This window comes from Leptopilina heterotoma, unplaced genomic scaffold (genome assembly GCF_015476425.1).
Source record: "Leptopilina heterotoma isolate Lh14 unplaced genomic scaffold, ASM1547642v1 Lhet_21, whole genome shotgun sequence".
In the NCBI taxonomy this organism is placed as follows: Eukaryota; Metazoa; Arthropoda; class Insecta; order Hymenoptera; family Figitidae; genus Leptopilina; species Leptopilina heterotoma.
The window spans coordinates 810317-834778 of NW_025110925.1; the positions used below are offsets into that span (position 1 = coordinate 810317).

At 28.4% G+C, this 24462-nt stretch overlaps 1 protein-coding gene across 5 annotated transcripts in view; it reads left to right on the plus strand.

The window, feature by feature from the left end:
* Window positions 1-23951, plus strand: part of LOC122501423 (probable nuclear hormone receptor HR38) — an 83180-nt gene extending 59229 nt beyond the window's left edge. For 2 of the 5 annotated variants that reach the window (XM_043610865.1, XM_043610867.1), the window contains exons 2-8: window positions 13760-13983; window positions 17595-17812; window positions 17986-18549; window positions 18750-19056; window positions 19190-19498; window positions 20804-21038; window positions 22742-23951. In XM_043610865.1, the coding sequence (XP_043466800.1) occupies window positions 13760-13983; window positions 17595-17812; window positions 17986-18549; window positions 18750-19056; window positions 19190-19498; window positions 20804-21038; window positions 22742-22998 (2114 nt within the window). In that variant the 3' untranslated portion in view covers window positions 22999-23951. Of the gene's footprint in view, window positions 1-10147; window positions 10207-13759; window positions 13984-17594; window positions 17813-17985; window positions 18550-18749; window positions 19057-19189; window positions 19499-20803; window positions 21039-22741 lie in introns of those variants that run through there. The other 3 variants (XM_043610868.1, XM_043610866.1, XM_043610869.1) reach the window with 3 other exon arrangements.
* The last annotated feature ends 511 nt before the right edge of the window (window positions 23952-24462 follow it).

The following is a 24462-nucleotide window of genomic DNA, read 5'->3' on the forward strand; positions in this document are numbered from 1 at the left end:
GATTGTTTGAATCGAAGAATAATACGTGACTCTAGTTGTAAGACCCTCATAACTATATATATATATATATATATATATATATATATATATATATATATATATATATATATATATATTTGAAAGATTCGAGATAGGTACCTATATAAATTCTCAAAGAACACAACCACCCGAGTTAAACTCGGAGACAGGATAAACGTCCGCAGTAGTCACGATTATATAAGTTATCCGTCAACGTCCGCTAATGCAAAATATCAACTCGAAAAAGAATTAAAAAAAAAAAAAGAAAAAAAAACAAGAGGGGAGCTTGATTCGTAAATTCTCAGAATCTCGCCTGTGAAACTCTACGTCCCGTTGTGCGATTATAACAATGCATCTTCAGTATATCGTTTCATTAGCAAATCGTCATTATTTGCCTTTTGCCTTCCAACTCTTCTCTATACGAGACAATGATACCATCCATGTACTTTGCCATGTGACAAGATTTCTATTGCTAAATTATATTATGCACATTGTGTTAATATTCAGGAGGAAAGTAAATTCGCGATCATGACAAATCGCGATTTATTTCTGAGTTCTGCTCTTTGTCAAGATGGAATTTATATTGTTATTCAACAATCATTCCAAGAATTATTCTACTTATGTTTCGCAAAAGAAATTTTTCGTTTTTCAAAACTTCTTCGACTTTGTTTATGTAATAATTGTTAGAGAGTAGAGGATTATTCCAATCTTTCTTATTTATGGGTACGAAGACACTATTTTTAATTTCTCTTTTCTTCAGTCATTCATCTTGTTGGCAATTCTTTAACTTCTATACTTCATTCACTTGATATCGAACCCAATTATTTTCACCAAATTAGAAGGCTCAGTTTTCGGATTTAAAAACATTTTTTAGATTTTTATTTAAAATTCAATGACAATTTCAAGAGAATTTTAGTGCTGTTTTGACTTGCATCCTCTCTACTTTATGGCCTTTCGCCTACAAATTTCTACTCCCGACAGCACTTTCTTAATCCTCCTACTCATTCAACTTATTCCTCCTATCAATTATTATTGTTCTCATAGTCGAAAAATGTTGTTATCCCTAAAGTATTTTTACAATTTACAAAACTAGCTGTATTCGTTTCGAAATTTCGATTCGAAATCAGGGAAAATTCAGGGAACCTGAGGGAACCACAAAATTAAATATTTATGGCAAACCATGTTAAATTTCATACATGTCTAAAATAAAAAAAAAATATGTTCACCAGACAAAATTAATTATAAAATGAAGAATTTAATTCCCCTGCTTTCTGAATTATTGGTAATTAAAATTACATTTTAAAATTAATAGTATAATTAGAGAGAAGTTTATTAATTTCTAGGTGTAGGATATGTTTAAAAGTTATGAAACGTCCCATAAAGGTAGGATTGAAAAAAATCGGTTAGAAATCGATAAGAAGTCCTGGGATACATGTCTTTAATCGAAACTATCATGAGAGCTACGTGGTCGGGTCCTACTTTCTCTTGTGCACGCACTCACGCAGGATTTAAGAGAGCGCTCAAGATGCGCCTCCATATAACGGACCACACACTTGATATAAAATACACACACAATATGTAGAGATTCGATCGCAGGAATAGAGGGAAAAAAATTTATAGATACATTCGCACATAGGAGAATTAACGAAAAGAAAAGTATGTTAAATATTATAAGAGGTTTCAAATTTATTCACTAAAGTGTTAGAAAAAATGTGAATACTAAAGCGATAGTATAATTTTTCATTTTTCAACCTCTGGTGATTATTATACTATACTTTATCTGTAACATTATTTCAATCATGATTGAATAATAAATAGATTTAAAATAATTTATATGATAAAGGAACGCATCTAAATTTTGCGACTTAGTCAATTCGAAAGCAATTCAAGTAGTGACAAGCATCACTAATAAGAGAGTTTGCATAAATAATTTTTGAGAGGCAAACAGGAATCATGTCCTTCCTAAATTTTATTTTTATCTCACTGTACGACTATTGGCGGATTTCATTCTGGCTTAATGAGATAACATTAAAGTTAGCCAATACACGATTCACGTCAGCAACTTTTCCAAAATTAATAATTACAAAAAACTTTTCCATTTGATCGCAAATTTTTTTAAAATTAGTTGGATTCGCTTAAAACTCGCTCCTTATTGGCGAATGCAAATCTGAAGTCAGATTTTCAAAATTAAAAATGGCGAATCCAATTTATTTTCTTTGGAAATGGTTATAATTTACCGGTTTTTAACGTCCCTGACAAGAAATTTTTCCCAAACATATTCGCAGGCTTCACAGTCTGTCCCCTATTTTCCTAAAAGTCCCCTTTTTTAATTTTGGCCCCTAAACGTACCCTATTTTCAAAATTTCCCCTATTTTTTTCTTTTATCTTTTAATGATGCATTTACACCAAATTTAGCAAAGTGCCGTTGAAACTTTCAATTGGAAACTTTTGTTTTGTAAGTTTCAAATCTTAAAATTTATGATTAATGAAATTTTTCATAAAATTTATCAAATTTGTAAGATTACTATTGTGGCGAAGTCAATTTTTAGGAATTTTAATAAAATTCTTTACAAAATTCAATTATTTTCATAAATTACAATATTCCTCCTAGGAATTCAATTCTTTTGAAAAGTAACAAAATTTTTCACAGAAGTTCAATTCATTTTAAACATTTTAATAAAATTTTTCGCAATAATTCAATTCAATTCAATTTTAATAAATTCATCCAAAATTCAATTATTTTCATAAATAATAAAATTCCTTTCTGAAATTCAATTATTTTAGAAAATTTTCATAAAATTCAATTATTTTCAAAAATAACAAAATTTTTCACAGAAATTCAATTCTTTTTAAACATTTTAATACCATTTTTCGCAATAATTTAATTTTAATAAATTCATTCATTCATAATTAATTCATTAGAAATTCTATTATTTTCATAAATAATAAAATTCTTTTCAGAAATTAAATTATTTTAGAAAATTTGAATAAAATTCATACAAAATTCAATTATTTTCATAAATAATAAAATTCTTCTCAGGAATTCAATTATTTTAGAAAATTTTAATAAAATTCATGTAAAATTCCATTATTTTCAAAAATAACAAAACTTTTCACAGAAATTCAATAATTTTTAAACATTTTAATAAAATTTTTCAAAATAATTCAATTTAATTCAATTTTAATTAATTCATCTAAAATTCAATTATTTTCATAAATAATAAAATTTCATTTACGAATTCAATTATTTTCATCGCAGAATTTCAAATATTTTTAATACAATTTTAAATAAATTCCTTGAAAAATGCAATTATTATTAAAAATTTTATTAAAACTTGAGGAAAGAATTCAATTTTAAGAAACATTCAATTATTCAATAAAACAATGAAATTCGTTGCATTGATTCAAATATTTTCATAAATAACATTTAAATCGTAGCAGGAAATCAATTATTTTCAAAAATTTTTAAGCAATTTTGCAAAAGAATTCAATTAGCTTGATAAACAACAAAATCGCAAAAATTCTTTCAATAAAATCAATTATTCTCAAGGAATTTAAATAAAATTCTTTTCCAAAATTCAATTATTTTTATAAATATCAAAATTCATCACAAGAATTCAATTATTTTGAAAAGTAATAAAATACTTTGCAAAAATTAAATTATTTTCAAAATTTTTTAAAAATTTTCGTCAAGAATTAAATTACGTTTATTAATAGATAGGAAAAATTCTTCTCAAGAATTAAATTATTGTCAAAAATTTTTTTTAAATTCTTCTCAAGAAGTCAATTATTTTGAAAAATTTTAATAAATTTCTTCTCCTGAATTTAATTGTTTTTAAACATTATTATTTAAATTCTTCACAAGAATTCAATTACTTAAAATTCTTAGAAGAAATTCAATTATTTTTACAAATTTTTACGAAAATCACATCAAAAATTCAACTATTTTATAAAAAGCACCATTTTTCGCCAAAAATTCAATTATTTTCAAAAATTTAAATAAAATTATTTGCAAAATTTCAATTACTTTTAAAAGTATTTTTTATAATTCAATGATTTTCAATATTTACTATTTTCAAAAAATTTATCAAAAAATTTTATTATTGAAAAAAATTTATGATCAAATTCTACGAAAAGATTCAATTATTTTTATAAAGAATAAAATTTCATTTATGAATTCAATTATTTTCATCGCAGAATTTCAATTATTTTTAATACAATTTTAAATAAATTCCTTGAAAAATGCAATTATTATTAAAAATTTTATTAAAACTTGAGGAAAGAAGTCAATTTTAAGAAACATTCAATTATTCAATAAAACAATAAAATTCGTTGCAATAATTCAAATATTTTCAAAAATTATCATTTAAATTCTTCTCAAGAATTCAATTATTTTTAAGAAATTTAATAAAATTCTTCAAAAAGTTTTCAATTATTTTCAAAAATTGTTATAAAATTCTTTAATATAATAAATTTTATTAAATTTTTAATTAAATTCCTTAAAAGGAATTAAATATTTTCAAAAGTCGTTAATACAATTCTTCGTAAAAATTAAATTTTAAGAAACATTCAATATTATTGATTTTTGCATTTAAATAATTGATTTCTCGTAGAATTAAATTATTATTTTTCGTACTTTTAACTAAAAATTCTGTAGAATTAATTTTGTTTTAAAAAAGTTTAATTGAATAATAATTGATGTTATTGATTTAAAGCAGAATTTTAGTTAAAAATTCTAGAAAATGTTAATTGAATTGAAATGATACAAATAATTTTGAAGAAATTACAGTAGCAATATTCTTATAATAATAAAATAATGATTTTGTCAGTCGGTCATTTTTAATTATTATAAAACATAAAGAATTGGATTACTCCGAGTCTTCGACTCGGAGCGATCCATTTCTTTATGTTTTATAATAATATTCTTAGGAGTTGCTCAATTTGAAAAGATTCGAATTTGAAGTTCTTGAACATCTTAATCCTAATAAAAAAAAAATGATGAAATATTTATTTTAAATAAAACTATTGATGTTTTCGAATAATTTGACTTTTGAAGAAATTTGTAACTAAATTTAATAGAACATTTTTTTGAGTATATTATAATAATTTTTAGAGTGAATCAGAATATTCTTTAGGGTCGCAGGAAAAAAGTCAAAGTTGTGTTTGGAAATCAGGGAAAAGTAAAGTTGAATTTTTGTGGCAACCCTGTATAAATAAATTATATTTTTATCTTTATTTAACCAATTTTTATGGTTCCCTAGAAGTGTCCCCCATTTTTTAATTTTCAGTCCCCTATTTCCCCTAAAATAATTTTTAAGCGCACTGTGAAATCTGTAGTGTATTAGTTGTTGACCAGGGTTTCAAAGTACGGCTTAAAGCTTAATTACTTTCGCTAAATTCAATAGTTTGTTAGAATTTACAATTCTTGTTTCCACGCTGGATGCTGTACAAAAAAATCTACTTTTTAAACCACCTAATGTTGTTTTCCCCCAATCTTGATAGTAAAGAGAATAGCCGCAATTAATGAAAATGGATGAAAAGGAAAAAGGATGAAAGGGTAGAGAAAATGGCAAAGGAAGTGTATAATGGAAACTATAATGCACATCAGTTGCAGAGAAATGAGAAACACACGTGAGCAGTACCGCATTTGGTTGTGACTCACTTTCGAAAAAGTTGGCTCGTCTTGGCTCGATCCATCTCCAATAAATCAGGCGCCATCAGTCACTGGGAAGAGGGAATGGGAGACTGAGACTGAGACTACTTTTAATAGCGCCTGCAGGCCCACGAAGCCTAGATGCTGGAATATTCTGAAACTGTATATGGGTGCACGTAGAGAGGACGTGGGTACATTACATGTACATAGCCCGGATGAACGATCCAACTCGTGCTTCGGATAACGGAACAAGGATAGACACACATTTATTCTCGAGGACGAGTTAGTTACGGGTGCAATTACTGCATGTACTGTGTACACGGCGGGTCAGCGTCGGGTAAACATGAGGATAAATCGCATATCGCTACCTGGGTGCTGATGCCGGAAAGTATCTCCACTTGTAGGTGAGATACTCACGTTCGGCCGATAAATCCAAGAGGCGATAATATTAGCTATTGGTATCCGCATAAAACCTTCCCCAACCCCGTTGCTCGCTTGCTTGCTTGCTTGCGACGCGAGGCTAAGCGAGGCGCTTTCTTACCGCACGACGTGCCGTGAATCTAATTTCATCGTCGCAATAGTCTCTATCCAGATTTTTAAATAGCAACGTTCCTTTTTCACCTTCCAAAAATATTCACCTTCATTAATATTACTTGTAACACTTTCATTTCCTTATATGTATTTCTAAATTGTATTTCTTCTGTATCTTCTCAATTAATCTCAAGCTCTAAGAAGAAATGTAGCCAGCAAGGAAGCTGTGAATTAGTTTGTTCTCCTCGTAACTGTTATCACAGTGGGTTCTATAAAAGCGAAAAGTTCCATCAAGGAATGAATTTTTCTTTTACCCATTGTAAATTTCACTAAAGGGAGGAATTTTTCTTTTTCCCGATTTTGAAAAATCAAATAAGAAAAATTCTTGCTTACAGTTGACAATTTTGAATTTCAATTTCTAGAGGTCCTTTCTATAACCATCCAAGGTTCATATATTTACTTATGTAACTACGTATTTGCACAATTCATTTTATTTCGTTACTAATGAACCTTTCCAGAAGTGTCTAATTTTGAAATTTTACTCTTTTCCTTTATATGCATATTGAAGATTAAATTTTACGTATACATGCAAAATTCATTATATTAGAAGTTTTTATGTCAGGATTGCAATTACGGTTAATGTTGTGACCCGTGTGTGTTCAATTTATGTGGCAAAAGTAGATAAATCATTTTGATCGTTAAAAGTCACTCAATGAAGTGGTAATAAGTCATTTTTTTGTAAAATTTCCCGCGTGCCTTTTTTTTGCATACAGTTTAATTAATTTAGCTACTTTTGAATAGATTAGGGATGAAGTGAAATTAACTTGATTTTTAAAAATGTAGATTTCATAATTAATAATCCAAGGAATTCGATGTCACTATACGATGGTGATGATGATAATTTGTCTCTGGAGACTTAATCCATTTATAATTGAGTTGACATATTTCGAATTTCGTATTTTCATTCTCGAAAAAGTAGTTGCCCTAACCATTCAATTTCTCTCAGTGCAGTATAAGTTTGTTCGCATGTGTTTATTCCGCATTACTTTGTGTATTACATTGTGGAAAGGGAATAGAGGAATGAATCAGTTCTCCAAATTGGAGACCTCCCTTAAGGACCCTCGTTGGTTTGCGACAATAATAATAATGCTCCAATCAGATAGTCACGCACACCTAAATTGCATTCAATTTAAATTCATAACTCGTACGGCAACTTGGATATTGCCGTATACCGAATGAGCGTGAGCGTCTAGTTCTTCCATTGTAATCGCCGATAAGCAAGATTAAACGGAGAGGAGAGGGTGTGAGAGATAAAATCAGGGTCTCGCGTCAACGATTATGGTGAATTAGGGATGATTAAGGCACATGTTAGCACTTCAAAATATGACAATATTCATATCTCCTGATATCAGAAAACAAACTTTTTTCGACTTGCTATAAATTTATAGCATTGGAATATGTTTATAAAATTACCCAATGCACTTCTTTTTTGCATGTAATTATAGTGAAAAGAAAAAAGTTAAAAATTCTCTGAAAAGATTTGATGATATTAAAGGATTTCTATATATAAATCTAATCGATTTTGAGAAGAATTTCTTTGACTGCTTTTATTTAATATCAATTACCATTGTAATTGGAATTGAATGAAAGCGGTGCACGTGGTAGCACGTGGAGAGGCGTGACTCTTGATTGAGTGGGACGAGACTTAATCTGTCCGTTTTTCCATCCAGTGCAACAGTGTGATCCACTTGGCACACGCGCCCACTTTTTCCTACTCTATTGACAACCCCACCTACCATATTGCTTTCAAGCTTCGTGTTCCTTTGATATTCCCACATTTTCGAGTATTTACCTGCGCCCTTACATCAGGTGGCATGGCGCTTGTATTATTTCCATCTTTTTATATATAATTATATACTTATTGAGACAAAATCCTAAATAGTATTTGAAATTTTTGGCCACATATGAAAACTGGACTGAATTCCATGATAAATGTTCAAAATACGATTGAAAAATAAGTTTAAGGCAAAAACCGAAAATTATAAGTATTGCATCTTTTCCGGACATTCCGGAAGTGTTCAATGTTCAATTATCAATAAAAGTTTAGGCAAAAATCGCTTTTTTATAATTTTTACAATTATTTAAAAAAACTATGACCATCTTCTCTGGACATACCGTACTGATGCTCAAATAAAATTATGTTTAGTCCTTTTTATTTAGTTATTTAAAAACAAGCAAAGTTTTACCAGTGCCCATTGGTACAAAGTACTAAGAGTAAAACTAAAAAGTTAACATTAAGTGCCCTCATAACCGAAACTATTATTAGTATTATAATTTGTACCTATCTAAACGAAAAAATGTTAAAATTCCAAAAAAAACCAAGTTCTGATGAAGAAAAAGATGAGTTAAGCCATGTTTTATTTAAAGAGGTCATCTGTGGCCATGACTATCCATACATGGGGTTAAACAAAAAATGTGTCTCTTAGTATAGAAACTTTGAACATTATAAATTCCAAATAGAATTTCTGAAATTTAGAATAATAAATATAAATTATTCTGGAAAATATTGCACTTATGAACTATATTTATCAAAATACTAAAACATGTGTGTGTGTATAAATTGAAGTGGTCCACTTGTGAGTTCTGCGAAATGTAGGTCACATCAGAATCAGACTTCGCAGACATAACAAAAAATGGAGCAGTTTTTGTACAAACGAGTTACTTAAATGAGAAGATGATCTGTGCGAAGTCACTAGCATCACTTTTTAACAAGCGGATATGATTTTTTTTTAAAAATAATTTTTAGCTTTTACTTTCAGAAAATAATTCATTTTTGAAGTAATAAGGAAACTAAATTATGATTATAAAATTTTGTCTGTTTAATATAATATAGTTTTATATTTCAATATAGTTTTTTATATTTCAATATATTGAAAAGAATGTTGAATAATGAAAAATAATTATAACAATCACAATTTTAAAATATTAACCTTTTACGAGTAAAACTTTGCGCCATCTCTATAAAGCAAAACTATGTTCCAATAATATCTCCATGGGTCATGGAAAATCTTTGAAAATCAGTATGAACGTCTTTAATATAAAATAAGAAGGGATGAGACATTTGACCCCATAAGAATTTCAGTTTTCTTTTCAGTACATATTTGATACCCGAAGATAATATAAAGCTGTGTAATAATAGTGAAACGCTATAATGACTCGTGGGGGGTAGTATTTTAAATGCCAATGATTTTATGTGTCCCTTGGGGAATCTAGGCGTTTGGCAGGGACTATATTAGACCCTTCAAAACTTTCAACACCTTCAGTCGACAGCGATCTTTACAAAAACAACGAGCTAAAGTGACAATTTTTCAATTTAACATATCAGTTATCATCTTAAATAAAATATTCTTAAATATAAAACAATATTCTATTTAATCATCAAAATTGTTTTTACTCAATTAATTTTCATTTATTTCAAAAGAATTCACTATCATTCAATATTAAATTTAAAAAAATTAAGAATTTTTCAAGCAAAAGTGGGCAAAGCATTTTTGAAACTTTGCTTGAGAAAAATTTTTTATTTCGGTGAATTTCATCTATTTTATTATACACGTGATAGTAAAAAAGTGATAATGAAAATATTGATAAAAATAAAGAGAAAAAAAAATCTCTTATGAATAGAATGAATCCTTGTGAAATTGATTTGCAGTGAAGAGCAGCGCATATAGTGAAAGTAGCCTTCGAAATTGGAAGCACAGCATTCGAATCAGGAATCACTAGCTAAAAGAGTCGATATTGGATACTATAAACTATCTTTTCAATCTCTGCTCATAAAAAAATCAAGGTTACCTAGATTTTTGAAACTCTTGTGTCCTTCTTCGATCTTTTTATTTTCTCTCTAAAAGAAAATAAAAAACACACACATCTTTTCATTCGATTCTTCTTTAAAGACTTTTTATGTAAAGAGATGATCGCCATGGACAGCAACAACTACCGTAAATATTGTACGTAATTTTCCTGTCTTACCTTATTTGCCCTTTTATTAATTAGGTCCTAATTTGATATCGTTTAGGTTAGGTTCTGAATTTTTTTGCGATTCGATTCTAATCCGGTAATATTTAAATAATAATAATTGAATAATCATATTTTTTATATCTTTGAAGTATATCAATGATACTGAGGACTTTAAACTTTACTGCATATAAGCGTCGTTAGCTTAGTGGTTAGAACGTTAGCCTACAAATCCGTAGGTCGTAGGTTCGATTCCCCTCATGCGCAATTTAATTTATTTTCCTACTTTTGCGTTATTTCCATTGATTTTAATTGTACCAAAACTTGTAAATCTATTACATACGCACTTATTATTGTAATGGCCTCGCCTATTATTTAATTCAGAAAAAAGTCAGGGATTTTTATTAAAAGTACGGGAAAAAATTAAATTTTTAGAATTCATGACAATATTCTGAATTTTGGTGTCTTTTTTTGTTTACCTCATAAACTATGAAATTATCACGAATTATAATATAAAACATTCATGAAATTCAATTTTGAATGAAATAAATTAAAAATTTTAAAGAACTTAGATTTTTGAAAAATTTTTAAAATGCAAATTCTTCTGAAATTAGTTAAATTCTTTAACGTATATTTAATTAATTATTAAAAATAATGAATTTATAGAAGAATTTTAGTTAAAAACATTTAAAAAAATTTAATTTTGAAGAAGTTACAAATGAAATTCAATTTTTTTCAAAAGTAATAAAATTCTTCTGAAAAATTCAATTATGTTCAAAAATTAAAAAAAAAAAATTCTCGTCAAAATTTCAATTATTTTTAGAAATAATCAAATTCTTCTCTGAAATTCAATGATTTTCAATATTTATTTTAATAAAAATTTTCAAAAGAATTGAATTATTTAAAAGAAAAATTTAATAAAATTCTACTGAAAACCTTTAATAATTTTCAAGAATAATAAAAATTTCATAGGAATTCATTCAATAAATTTTTTATAAATTTCTTCACAATAATACAATTATTTTCATAAATATAATTAAATTCTTTACAGCAATTCAATTATTTCCATAAATATAATTAAAATTCTTTTAAGGAATTCAATATTATTTTCAAAAACAATAAAACTCATCGCAGAATTTCAATTATTTTTTTATCCAATTTTAACAGAATTCAAACTTTAAAAAAATTCAATTATTAATTAATTATTCTTGTTTATTAATTTCAAAAATTTTAATAAAATTCTTTGCAAGTATTCAATTATTTTCATAAATAATAACATTCATCGTAAGGATTCAATTATTTTTAAAAGAATTAACGTATTTTACAAAAATTCAATTACTTTCAAAAAAATTTCACGAAAGAATTCAATTTTTTTTTAAATTCTTTACAAAAATTTTAATATTTTCAAAAAATTTTCATGAAAGAATTCAATTATTTTCTAAACTTTAAATAAATTCTTCGAAACAATTCAATTATATTTATAAATAATAAAATTCTTTGTGAAAATTCAATTATTATCAAAAAAAAATTTCATGAGAGATTTCAATTTTTTAAAATTCGTTACAAAATTCAATTACTTAAAAAAAAATAACATGAAAGTAATTAATTTTTTCTTATCTTTATAAAAAATTTCGATAGAATTCAATTATTTTCTAAAATTTTAATAAATCCTTTAAATCAATTTAATTATATTTATAAATAAATAATAAATTCCTTTCCAAAAATTCAAATATTTTCAAAAAATTTTTACGAAAGAATTCAATTTTTCTTAATTGGTTATAAAATAATTCAACAGAATTCAATTGTTTTCTAAAATTTTAATAAAATTCGTTATGTAATTAAATGTTTAATTTCAATTATTAACAAATACGATTTTTTGAAAACTTGAAAGAAATGTATTTAAATAATTGAATTCTCGTAGAATTTTCTAATAACAATTGATTTAAAAATGAATTGCAATTAAAATTTTAGATCATAATTGAATATTAAAAGCACTTTAGTATGTAAAATTTTAGAAATAATTGAATTTTGATAAGGTTTTAAATTAAAATCTTTAAACATTTGATATTTTCGTACTTTTAACTTTTTTTTTTTTTTTAATTCTGTAGAATTAATTTTTTTTTAAATATTTTTTCACAAATAAAATTTTTATTATAAAACATGAAGAAATCGATTTCTTCATGTTTTATAACAATTGTTTATTAGTTTAATTTCCAAAAAGTTTGATTTTGAAATTATTGAAAATCTTAATTATGGAAAAATAATAATTAAATATTTATGTAAACAAGAAATTATTGTTTTCGAATAATTTTACAATTAAAGAAATTCGTAAATAAATATAACAGAACATTCTTTTTTCATGAGTAAAATTTTTTCCATTATTTTCTAAAAAAAATTGAAAATTTTTCAAATTCATTTTCAATTTTTTTTTTTTTTTGATTAAAAATTTGTAATTAACAAATAGAAGTTATAAACATTTTTTTTTCCTTTATTTAAAAAAAAAACATTGTATTTTATTAAAACAATAAAATTGTATATTTAAGAAATGGAAATGATTCGTCGGAAGTCGGAATGGATATTCTTTTCCTTGACGAGGAAGAATAAAAAGTTGCATAAAATTATAAAATTATTAATTATTATTCATTTTTAAAAAGTTTTTTTTTTCCTCAAAATAATGTTCAAGTGCATAAAATCAATTTCGATAAGGGTCATAAAAATTATTTTTATTCATTTTTTATTTATTCATTCGATTCCAAAATTATTAATGTCTCTTCTTTCGAGAAGAAAACTACAGATTTTTATTAAAAATAAAAAAATCGTAAAAATCTATCAAGGCCTCGATTTTATTATGTATCTGAATTTTTTTAGATTTATGTTAAAAAGTCCTTATATATATATTTATATGGGGAATTAGACTGGACTTTAATCTCAAAAAACCCGTCGATTCATATATATATATATTCTTAAGCATCGCGTATAATGCAATAAGCGATGGTACAGACCTTGATGCGCTTATCTAAACCAGAGGTAATAAATTGATGCAGTCAATCTCGTAAGCGGTCGTTTTTCTTGAATTTTATTTCTCCTTTTTTTTCAAGGAAGAAATCTTTCGACTTTTAATTCTATGTATATATAGAAATAGACGTCTAATATATATTATTAATCAGTGAAAGAATGATTGTATTCATTTTTATTTTGAAAAAATTCTGAGAAAATTATTTCTTTTTTAATTTCATTCAACTTGGATAATTAACATTCAAGCGGGTCATTAAAAAATATTACTCAATATATATGTACATTTAACTTCACTTTCGTTTTCGTCAAAACTTTATAAGACAGCCTTCGAATTAAATAAACAAGAATATCGAAAATTTGTTTAATGTAAATTATTATCCTTTTTTTCATAGATTCTTCCTTCATCATTTATGATTTGTAGAGCTTTAAATTAATTCACAAACATAAACAATTGAGATTTTAATTACAATGAGAATTAATTCGATTATAAAAAGAAAATTTTTTTTTAATTTTTAATTTTTTTTATTTCAGGGCAACTGCATTCGCCGAATGGCGATAGCGACAACAGCAACGGAAGTCAACGTGCTATTGTAGTGCCTCGTGCTGAAATAGAGCAACAACATCGCCAAAGACAACAGAGACAAGTTTCTGTACCAGAGAGCGTTCCTGCATTAGTTTCGACAAATCATTCTTCATCGACAACAACCACCACCGCTTTCACCGTTGCGTCAAGCATGCTTCTTTTGCAGACACAGGTAAAATTATCATTTTTTTTTACCATTTTCAGTCAAATTTTTAAAAATACGTCCGCCATATTGAATTCGCCATTTTGAATTTTGAAGATTTAACGTCGGATTCGTAATCAGCGACCTCAAAAACCCAAAGAGACTATTTTCAGTCAAATTTGATGAATTTGACTGAAAATTCGTCCGCCATTTTGAATTTTGAAAATTTAACATCAAATTCGTAATCAGCGAACCCGAAAACCCCTAGGAAACCATTTTCAGCCAAATTCAATGATTTTTTTTTTGTAAATTCGTCCGCCATATTGAATTCGCCATTTTTAATTTTGAAGATTTAACGTCGGATTCTTAATCAGCGACCTCAAAAACCCAAAAAAACCAATTGCCAGTTAAAAGTATAGAAAATTCAAAATTCAAATATTTTATTATTTGAAACCTTTTCAAAATTATTCAATTATTTAAATACAAAAATAAATAATTTATTGAATAAATGTTTTTTTTGTAAATTTAATTTTAACTAATTCTTTTGACGAATTTTAATTAAATTTTTAAGAATAATTACATTTATCTAGAAATTCGATTAAAATTGTACTAAAAATTAATTAAAATTCTTTGATGAGCTTTATTGTTTATGAAAATAATTGAATTTACAAAACAAATTTATTATTTATACATAAAAATAATTGAATTTACGAAAAAAAAATTTTCATTTATCAAATTAATTGAATTGTTGCGAAGAAATTTATAAAACAATTTATTAATAATTGAATTCCTGTGAAATTTTTATTATTAATGAAAATAATTAAATGTTTGAGTACAATTTTATTAAAAATTTTTTTAAATTTTGAAGATGAAGTTTGTTATTTATAAAGATAATTGTCATTTTGACGAGAAGTTTTAAAATAAAAAATTAATTTCAAAATTCAATTATTTCTAAAAATTCATGAAATATTTCTTTTAATATTCAAATTATTATCTAAAATTTTAACTGAAATTAATTTTTAAATAAATTTTTATTAGAAAATTCTACTAGAATTCAATAATTTTTTAAATACAATAATAAATAATTTATTCAATAATTGAATGTTTCTTCATTTATTTTTAATTATGTAATTTATGTAACTTTTCCAAAATTCAATTTTTAAATGTTTTTAACTAAAATTTTTCTATAAATCCATTATTTTTAATTGTTTTTGAAAAACTTCTCTAAGAATTTTCAAATTTATTTTTTTTAACAGAAAGTCATTTTTAAATCATTTTTTATTAAAAAATTTTACTAGAATTCAATAATTATTTAAATAAAAAAAACTAATTTATTGAATATTTAAATGTTTCGTAAAATTAAATTCTCATAAAGAATTTAATCAACAAATTTAAAAAAAAAATTGAATTCTTTTGACGAATTTTAATAAAATTTTTAAGAATAATTACATTTTTCTAGGAATTCAATAAAAATTTTATTATAAAAATAATTGAAATTCTGCAATGAGTTTTATTATTTACGAAAAAAAATTGATTTTCTAAAAAGAATTTTATTATGTACTTAAATAATTGAATCCCTGTGAAAATTTTATTATTTATGAAAATAATTGAATGATTGCGAAGAAATTTATAAAAAAAATTGATTAATAATTGAATTTCTGTGAAATTTTTATTAAATTATAAAAATAATTAAAGGTTTTCGTAGAATTTTATTAAATTTTTTTTTAAATAATTGAATTCTTTTGAAAAATTTTATTATAATAGTAGATATTGAAAATCATTGAATTTTGAGGGAATTTTTTGAAAATAATTGAAATTTTGCCAAGAATTTTATTAAAGTTTTTGAGGAAAATAATTAAAATTTTGACGAGAATATTTAAAAATTTTTTAACACAGTTGAATTTCTGCGAAGAATTTTATTACTTTTGAAAATAATTGAATTTCTACAATCATTTGTAATTTCTCTAAAAATACCCAAATTATATCATACAATTTACTAACTTTTCGTCCTTTTTAAAATCAAATTACGGACTTTACGGATCTTTTTTCAAAAAAGTGACTTTTACGGACCTAAAGCAGATTTATGGACTTTTACGGGATTCACGGACCTAGTTCGGGTCCTGCGGTCCTACAAATCGAATCGACTTAGATAAAATTAATAATTATACTCTTTCACCATTACCGAACATATTTTTGTTCACACTTTATTTCTTAATATCTAAATGTCTGAAAGCATAGAGATTAGGGATACAAAAGTGAGTTTTCTGTTGAATGAGAAAGTGCAATAGTTTTACGCAATTTCGTATAAATTACAGATTACAGGTTTAAATATTATTCTAAGCTTTAATGATTGCTATGTATATACATTAATGATGAGCAAAGCCATTCTAGAGTATGACGCATTATTGCAGACATAATCCCTGAACAATGAAATATATTTTAATTTCTTTAAATAAATTTATTATACCGTTTGAGTGGTCTTATCGGATTTCGCTTTTTTTAAATTTTTCATGTAGAAAATAAAAGCAAGTACTTCATTTTAATTTGCAAATCCGTAAGAAAAGATTTCTTGGAAAATTGAGAAGATTCCGTTGTGATTCCCTACGAGTTCTAATATTTTATCTATTGGACAACTGATGGACTTGGATTAAAATTAAATCTGTTAAAATAGGTTTTATACAATTAATTTCAAATGTTGTTTCTTTGGCAATGAATAAAAGTGAGAAGGAAACATGTTTTGAATTCCTCTATGGTCCGTTATTGTGAATAAAAAAAGCACAAAACATGTACCAATTCTTAAAAGTTTTTTAAATGTCCCTATTCCATTGTCGAATCATGCAGCAACTATGCATATTCTAAACTTCGTGAGAAATAGATGGACGTAAATATTGGTTGTTGCGCAGTAAAGTTGCAATGTTTACTAACAATCGACTGATTGCAATAGAAAACAAGGCAACAATCCCGCGCCGGAATCCGCACTTTGTCTCGAGTCGTTATAGACTGCACCTCTCACCCTGAACATCGAATCTTGTATCTGTCTTTTTCTCTCACTTCTCGACATCCCAAGAATCGGTAATTCAGTATTTAATTCCTCTCAGGCTATTCCGCGAGTACGCGACATCTGCATACCAGCCTACGTACCCGGATTCTCGTGATGTCCTATAACCTGTTTCTTGCATTTTTTCCATATGTAATGCAATCACTAATTAAGTACAATGCGCATTCCATGCATACGCTTCCCATTCTCATATACATGGCTTGTAAACGAAAATTTAATCCCGACACAATGGGAAAATATTATACTTTCCTCATGAGGACGATCGATATGGGAATTTTCACAAGTATCTTCCATGTCGCGCCTCTTAATAGCCACGGTTCAGTAACTTTAGTCCAGGGATTCCCTGAGGAACGATCGGCAAAATGTCAACCAACAGCGGAACAACTGCCACAAATTGAATACTTCCCTCTTTACTCCTTGCTTTTTTCTTTTTATTTCTTCTCCATATACGAAGTCTCTTCTTATCTCATCGGGAAATTTATTAATTTTCGACTAAAGTGATTGCAAGACGATTTAGATATAATATACAAATCGAATTACAAACTAATAATGTAAAATTAAAATATATTTAAAATTGTTGCAGAGTCCATTTGGATGCAGTAGTTTTTCGGATTTACTGAGCGGTACTTACACAGACTCCACGGATGCTGGTAGTCTGCCGGAAGAGCTTGATCCTTTTCCGGAATTGCAATTAGGCAATCCACAGGACGTCACCAACTCCGAAGAAGCGTCCTCACAAAACCACCACTCAGTTCATTCTCAACCTCCACTTCCAGGAGACGTTCAAGCTGATTCACTCAGGTAATCATCCATACTTTTCTAAAATTATCATTAACCCTGCTTTTTATTTTCCCTTGAACTAAAAATCATTGGAGAAAATGAATTCAAATTAAGAAGCATCCTAGGAAGCCAAAAAGAATACAGTCTAGTTAGAAAAAACAAATTATATAATAATCAAGAATGTACGTTTGCAGTCCGACGCCACTTCCCAGCTTTCAAGAAACCTACACAGTACAAAGATATCGACAAGAATTGCAGAGTTTAGGTATCAAAATGGACGATGATTGTTATGGAGAAGGCGTCTATCCTTGTACAGGAGCTACGTTTGCGACGGATTTTACTCAGGCTATTCCCTACCAAAATCATCATAATCAACATCAGCCGCACCATCCGGCACAAAATCAACATCACCATCAACAGCAGCAGCAGCAGCAGCAGCATCATCCGCAACATCATCCACAGCAGACACACCTTCATCAACCACAACAAACACATCACCATCATCATTTGGGTTTTTTCTCCACGGAATCAGCACCTACACCAGCAGCAGTTCCAACCCCAAACAATCATCAGGAATCGCCTTACGCCTCAGTTCCCATTGTTTACGGACCTCCTCCAAGTGTCACCAGCAGTGGAGGCTCTCCGGGAGCTGTGACGCCAAGTGATCTTCGCACTGCTGTTGGAAGCACTGTCGTCATTCCTGGAACACCGCGTCCTCGACGTGCGTCCTTACCACCTCAAAGATCTGAATCATCAAGGTGAGTTATATTACTTCATAGTAATACTTGAACCAAAACGGCGAGCGTTGCACACTCACTCCCAGTCATCTAAGACAAAAGCAAACCTTAATTTAAGAATACAAATAAAAAAAACTTTTCACACAACTCTTCATTAAAAAAAACAATTTAAAAAAAACAAAAAAAATGGATGTTATAAAACAGATGTCTTTCGATTTTAGCAGTAGCGAATCACCCAAATTGAGATGCAGCGGAGCAAGTTCGACGACTGGTTCACCATCTCCTGGGGGCGAACGAGCACCACCGAGTCCGAGTCAGTTGTGTGCCGTTTGTGGTGATACTGCAGCTTGTCAACATTACGGAGTGCGAACATGCGAAGGCTGCAAGGGATTTTTTAAAAGGACAGTGCAGAAAGGCTCTAAATACGTTTGTCTTGCCGAAAAGGCATGCCCTGTTGATAAACGTCGACGAAATCGTTGTCAGTTTTGTCGCTTTCAAAAGTGCCTCATGGTCGGCATGGTCAAGGAGGTGAATATTTAAAAATTAGAAATTCTCAATTGAAAAGTATTTTCATTTATTCAATAATAGAAAAATTGAACGTTAAATTAATTGCACTTTGCATCCCAATGGGAAATTAACAGTTTTTTAAATTACTATATAGGTTGTAAGAACGGATTCTCTAAAAGGAAGACGGGGTCGACTGCCTTCGAAACCAAAATCTCCCCAGGAATCTCCACCCAGCCCTCCAGTATCCCTGATAACGGCTCTTGTTCGTGCCCACGTTGATACCACACCAGATCTCGCAAATCTCGACTTTTCTCAATGTCGCGAAATTTGCCCCGGCGAACCGCCACTCTCGGAAGCAGAGAAGACCCAACAATTCTACAATCTCCTAACATCCTCCGTCGATGTCATCAGAAACTTTGCTGACAAAATTCCCGGATTCATGGACCTAACACCAGAAGATCAGGTCAGTACCAAAAATGTATGTTTATAACTACTGATGTACAGAAGTTAAATATTGTGTCAAAATTAGTTGAATGTTGGTTTTATAACATATCCTAAATCATGAGGGGAATATAATTTCAACAGTTTTCGAATAATAATGGAACTAGGTAATATTGCCTGGTAAAAATTCGTTTCCCATGAATTCGATTATTAATCAAATAAAGCTATACATTGGAACGGTTAATCTACACACTATGAATTCGTTGATTTTTATAACCCGGTCTTGCATGCAAGGATCGATAGCTCGTGCATTTTCTAAAAGGTCACTCTTGACGAGCTTCGAACAGTTTCGACTTGACGACACCGACCATTCGCTCAATGAATTGGAATAGCATACTCGCTCCAAATGTAATTCACTTTTTCAAAGTCTTCCTCTCCAGTCACGAACACAATTTAATTCTCCATCTTATTAATAAATTCTACCGATATAAATTTATATTTGCTACGATTTTGCAAATTTTCGAACCTCTCAACTTCTTTCTGAGGAAGCTGGGATAAAAATATTAATCAATACAACAATTTTAAAAATCTTTTCAAATTCTACCGCTAAATGAATTTTTAAAAAAGTGTGGTGTCATTTTGAATTGAGGACCTTAAATAAAATTTTTCTTTATACGATCTATTAAGTTTTAAAGGCTTTTTGATGAACTTGAAAATAGTCGAACGTCTTATTAGATCCGAAATTTTTTATTTTATTATATTTGTAAGTAACTAATCCCTTAAAAGTCCGTAATCGGTTTACGGTGAGTCGATAATTTATTCCAGATGCCATCTACCAATGTTCGACTGTCACAAATGTATTGACGCTTAACAATGGTCGCTTTATGAGATCAGTTATTTAGTGTTACCCTACCGGCTACCTGCCTTCGTATGGTGCTAAGAGAAGCGGCTCCCCACTAAATAGGCGCTTTCCCCCACCCCTTGTCCATCTGCCCACCGCGCAAGTCTATCTTTTCCGATAGTGGGGGATCGCTTCTCCTAGCTTAGTAATCTTCATTTTGTAGGTCTAATTTAGTTTTTTATTTTCTATTTCACTTATTGTTTCATGTCTTTCATTGAAAGATCCTTTTCTTTCTTAGATTTAATTTCTAATTAAACTAATTTGTGATCCATTTGAAAAAAAATTTATAGAAAAGAAAAATGTACTATGAAAAGCAAAATAGTGTAACTGTGAAGCATGTAAATGTAAAGTTTTTGTTGTAAACCAAGTGTGAACAAAACGCACTTGAATTAGTAATTGTAAATCGTTTTCTGTATTTTTTTACAGAAATTCCTCTTCCTCAATGCCAGCCTGGAACTTTTTGTACTGAGGCTGGCGTACCGCACAAAAGTAGATGACACCCGACTGACATTTTGCAACGGAGTAGTCCTCACACGTGAGCAATGCGAACAAAGTTTCGGCGACTGGCTTCAAGGAATCATGGACTTTTGTCAAAGTCTTCATGTCCTCGACGTTGATATCAGCGCCTTTGCCTGCCTTTGCGCCCTCGCGCTCGTTACTGGTTAGTCAAAATCAATTTTAAATGCGAAACTTTTATTTTCTTTTTTTTCTATTTTCTCCAAAAGAAAAAAAAACTATAAATAACTATTCATAACATATATTATTATCCCCAATTCTTGAAATTTGTTTCTCGTTTTGTTAAAATATTCATCACATTTCGGCACTGATAGAGTATGTACAGACAGACACACACTTGCAATTCAGTTTCTCTCTCCATCTCTCTTTCTCCTTTTCTCGGACCGCTCGATAATTAATTGACCGTAGGTTATTTATTAAAGACGTGAATTACGAAACCGCAAACGTCCGACGGCAATTGCTTCAACACGCGATATCGATGCTTTCGTCAATTGAAGGATCCGTTGAGAATGAAATCTACAGAAAGAAAGTTATAATGGAGAAAAATGATGAATCTTACATGACTATGTAATCACCTTCATATGAATTTCAAAGCAATTCCGCACTCGCAAGCATAATACTTCTCGATCAAAATCTATATTGTCTTAAACTTTCTAATCAGAAAAATTTATATACAATTTTTATTTACAAAAAAGTAATTATATTTTACCATACCATACCAAACAAATTCTCAATTTCAAATTAAATCTTCAATCCTAACACCAGGGCCGAATTTATACAGAGGCAAACTAGCCAACTGCCTATGGGCTCCCCACCGAATAAAGTCCCCCACCATCTAAAATACTTTTTACAATAAGCGTAAAGAAAATTTAAAAAAAAAGTATTTTACATAATAATTGTAAGTGTTTAGAAATTTTGAGTAGCTCGCCTAATTCATATTATATAAAATATACTTTACTTAATATTTTAATCTTGGTAAATTTTTGAAAAACCCTTTGCTCACATGTGGCTCCCACCAGGGTTGCCTAGGACCTCCTATCAAGTAAATCCGGCCCTGCCTAACACGTACTTTTTGTTCAAATTAATAAATTAGTAGAAATTACTATTTATTATTCAAATTAACTATAATTCAAAATCAAAGAGTACTATAATTAAAATTTAGAGAATACTTGATAAAATATTTATTTAAAATAAATACTATTACTAAATTTTTACATTCGACGAAAAATTAAATACTCTTCAAAACACTTATAAGAAAAAAGTATTTCTTCTGAAATGCCAATACAAAAAACATGTATTAGAGTCAAAAAGTTCTTTTCTTCAGCTTTAAAATGAAAAAAAAAATCATTGAGTTTAGACCAAAAATGACTTTTCAAATAATTAAAATTTTGTAAAATCTTTTAAAATTTTTCTAATCATACTTTTTTTTAAATTTTCTAACTTTTATCAAAATTATGGAATTTTGCAAATTTTAGGAAAATAAATATTAGAAATCATAACTTTTTAGAAAAACTTTTTTTAAAAAACAGATTAAATTAAAAATTGCTTTTTTTAGACAAAAAGGATTAGAAAATATTTTTTACAAAAAGTAACCACCTACCGCACATTTTTCACATGCCAAAAATTTAGATCAACTTTTGATTTAATCCACATTTTTGGTAACAATTTGTTACGCGTAACAAATGCTAATTAATCCCCTTAGAAATTTTTTTAAACTCTTCCAGTTTTGTCCCACTATGGAATTATTCCAATTAGTTTGTATAGAACTAGTAATTATAGAATTTTGAAATTTTAACCCTCGAAAGTAACGAATTTCAAATAGTTAAATTGTATTTATTTCATTTACAGAAAGACATGGTCTTCGAGAACCACAGAAAGTAGAGCAACTTCAGATGAAGATAATTTCTTCCCTCCGAGATCACGTCACTTACAATGCAGAAGCTCAACGCAAAACTCACTATCTATCTCGACTACTCGGTAAACTTCCCGAACTTCGAAGTTTATCCGTGCAAGGACATCAGAGAATTTTCTACCTAAAATTATTGGACATCGTACATGCACCCTCATTCATTGAAGAAATGTTCATGGCCACCCTGCCTTTTTGAACACAAAGAGGAGCATAATTTTCATTAAAACAATATTAATCATTTTAATGATTCACTGAGTTTACTTCATCGCATTTTTTTTATAGAAAAAGAAAACATTTTTTTTTCTTTTTGGTTATCCTTTCGGCTAGCCTTGTCTTTATTGAACTTATTGCAAAAACGAAAGACATCCTAAATTATAAGTATAATGTAGTGAGAAAGAAAGAAAGAAAGAAAAGACCAAGAATGAATGAATCAAGATTGAATAGAATTTTAAAAGTGAAATTGAGAAAAAGAAGTGCTCTTCAAGAATGGTGCTTCGAGATCGATTAATATTTTTATTTATAAAAATAGGAAAAAAAAGTATATTAATATATACCATGAAAGTGCTTATGTTTAGATAAAAGATTATATATGTAACACGGTACTTAGTCCGTGTTTATAGTTAGGGATGTACCCGGATATCCGGGAGGCTGTTTTTTTTCTACATATAAACAAGTAATTTTTAGTAATTTCTCTTAAATCACAAGTTACCAGATTATTTTTTACGACTATCGCTTTTTGTTTCTTCGTTAGGAATTTAACAAAATAAAGAAGAATTCATAGATCGTAATAAGCAGCAAAGTCCCATTATGTATTTGTAATTTTTCACGCCGTGTTTTTTTTTTACTAATTTTAATAAATGTCGATTTTATAAATATAATGCTCGGCCGGATATTCATCCATCCCTAGCGATGATTCCACAGTAAATCGTGAGGTGTTAAAATAACACCAGAATGGATTAAAATAATCTCCAATAGTTTAATCCCTCTAAAATTAAATTAACACCAGAAAGGATTAAAATAATCAATTTTGGTGTTATTTTTTACTACGAATGAAATTTTACTTCAAATCAAAACCAAGCCAACGATTTGTCAAAGTCTTAGTCGAAGTTACAGTCAAAGTCTTAATCAAAATCTTAGTCCAGGTCTTAATCAAAGTCTTAGTCAAAATCTTATTCAAAATCTTAGTTAAAGTCTTAGTCTAAGAATAAGTCAATATCTTAGTCTAGGTCATAGTCTAGGCCTTAGTCTTAGTCTAGGTCTTAGTCTAGGTCATAGTCTTAATCTTAGTCTAAGTCTTAGTCTAGGACTTATTCTAGGCCTTAGTCTAAGTCTTAATCTAGATCATAGTCTAAATCTTAGTCAAGGTCCTAGTCTTAGTCTAGGCCTTAGTCTAAGTCATAGTCTAGATCATAGTCTAGATCTTAGTCTTGGTCAAGATCATAGTCTAGGTCTTATTCTTAGTCAAGGTCCTAGTCTTAGTCTAGGCCTTAGTCTAAGTCTTAGTCTAGATCATAGTCTAGATCTTAGTCTTAGTCTAGGTCATAGTCTTAATCTTAGTCTAAGTCTTAGTCTAAGTCTTAGTCTAAGTCTTAGTCTAAGTCTTAGTCTAAGTCTTAGTCTAGGTCCTAGTCATAGTCTAGGACTTAGTCTAGACCTTAGT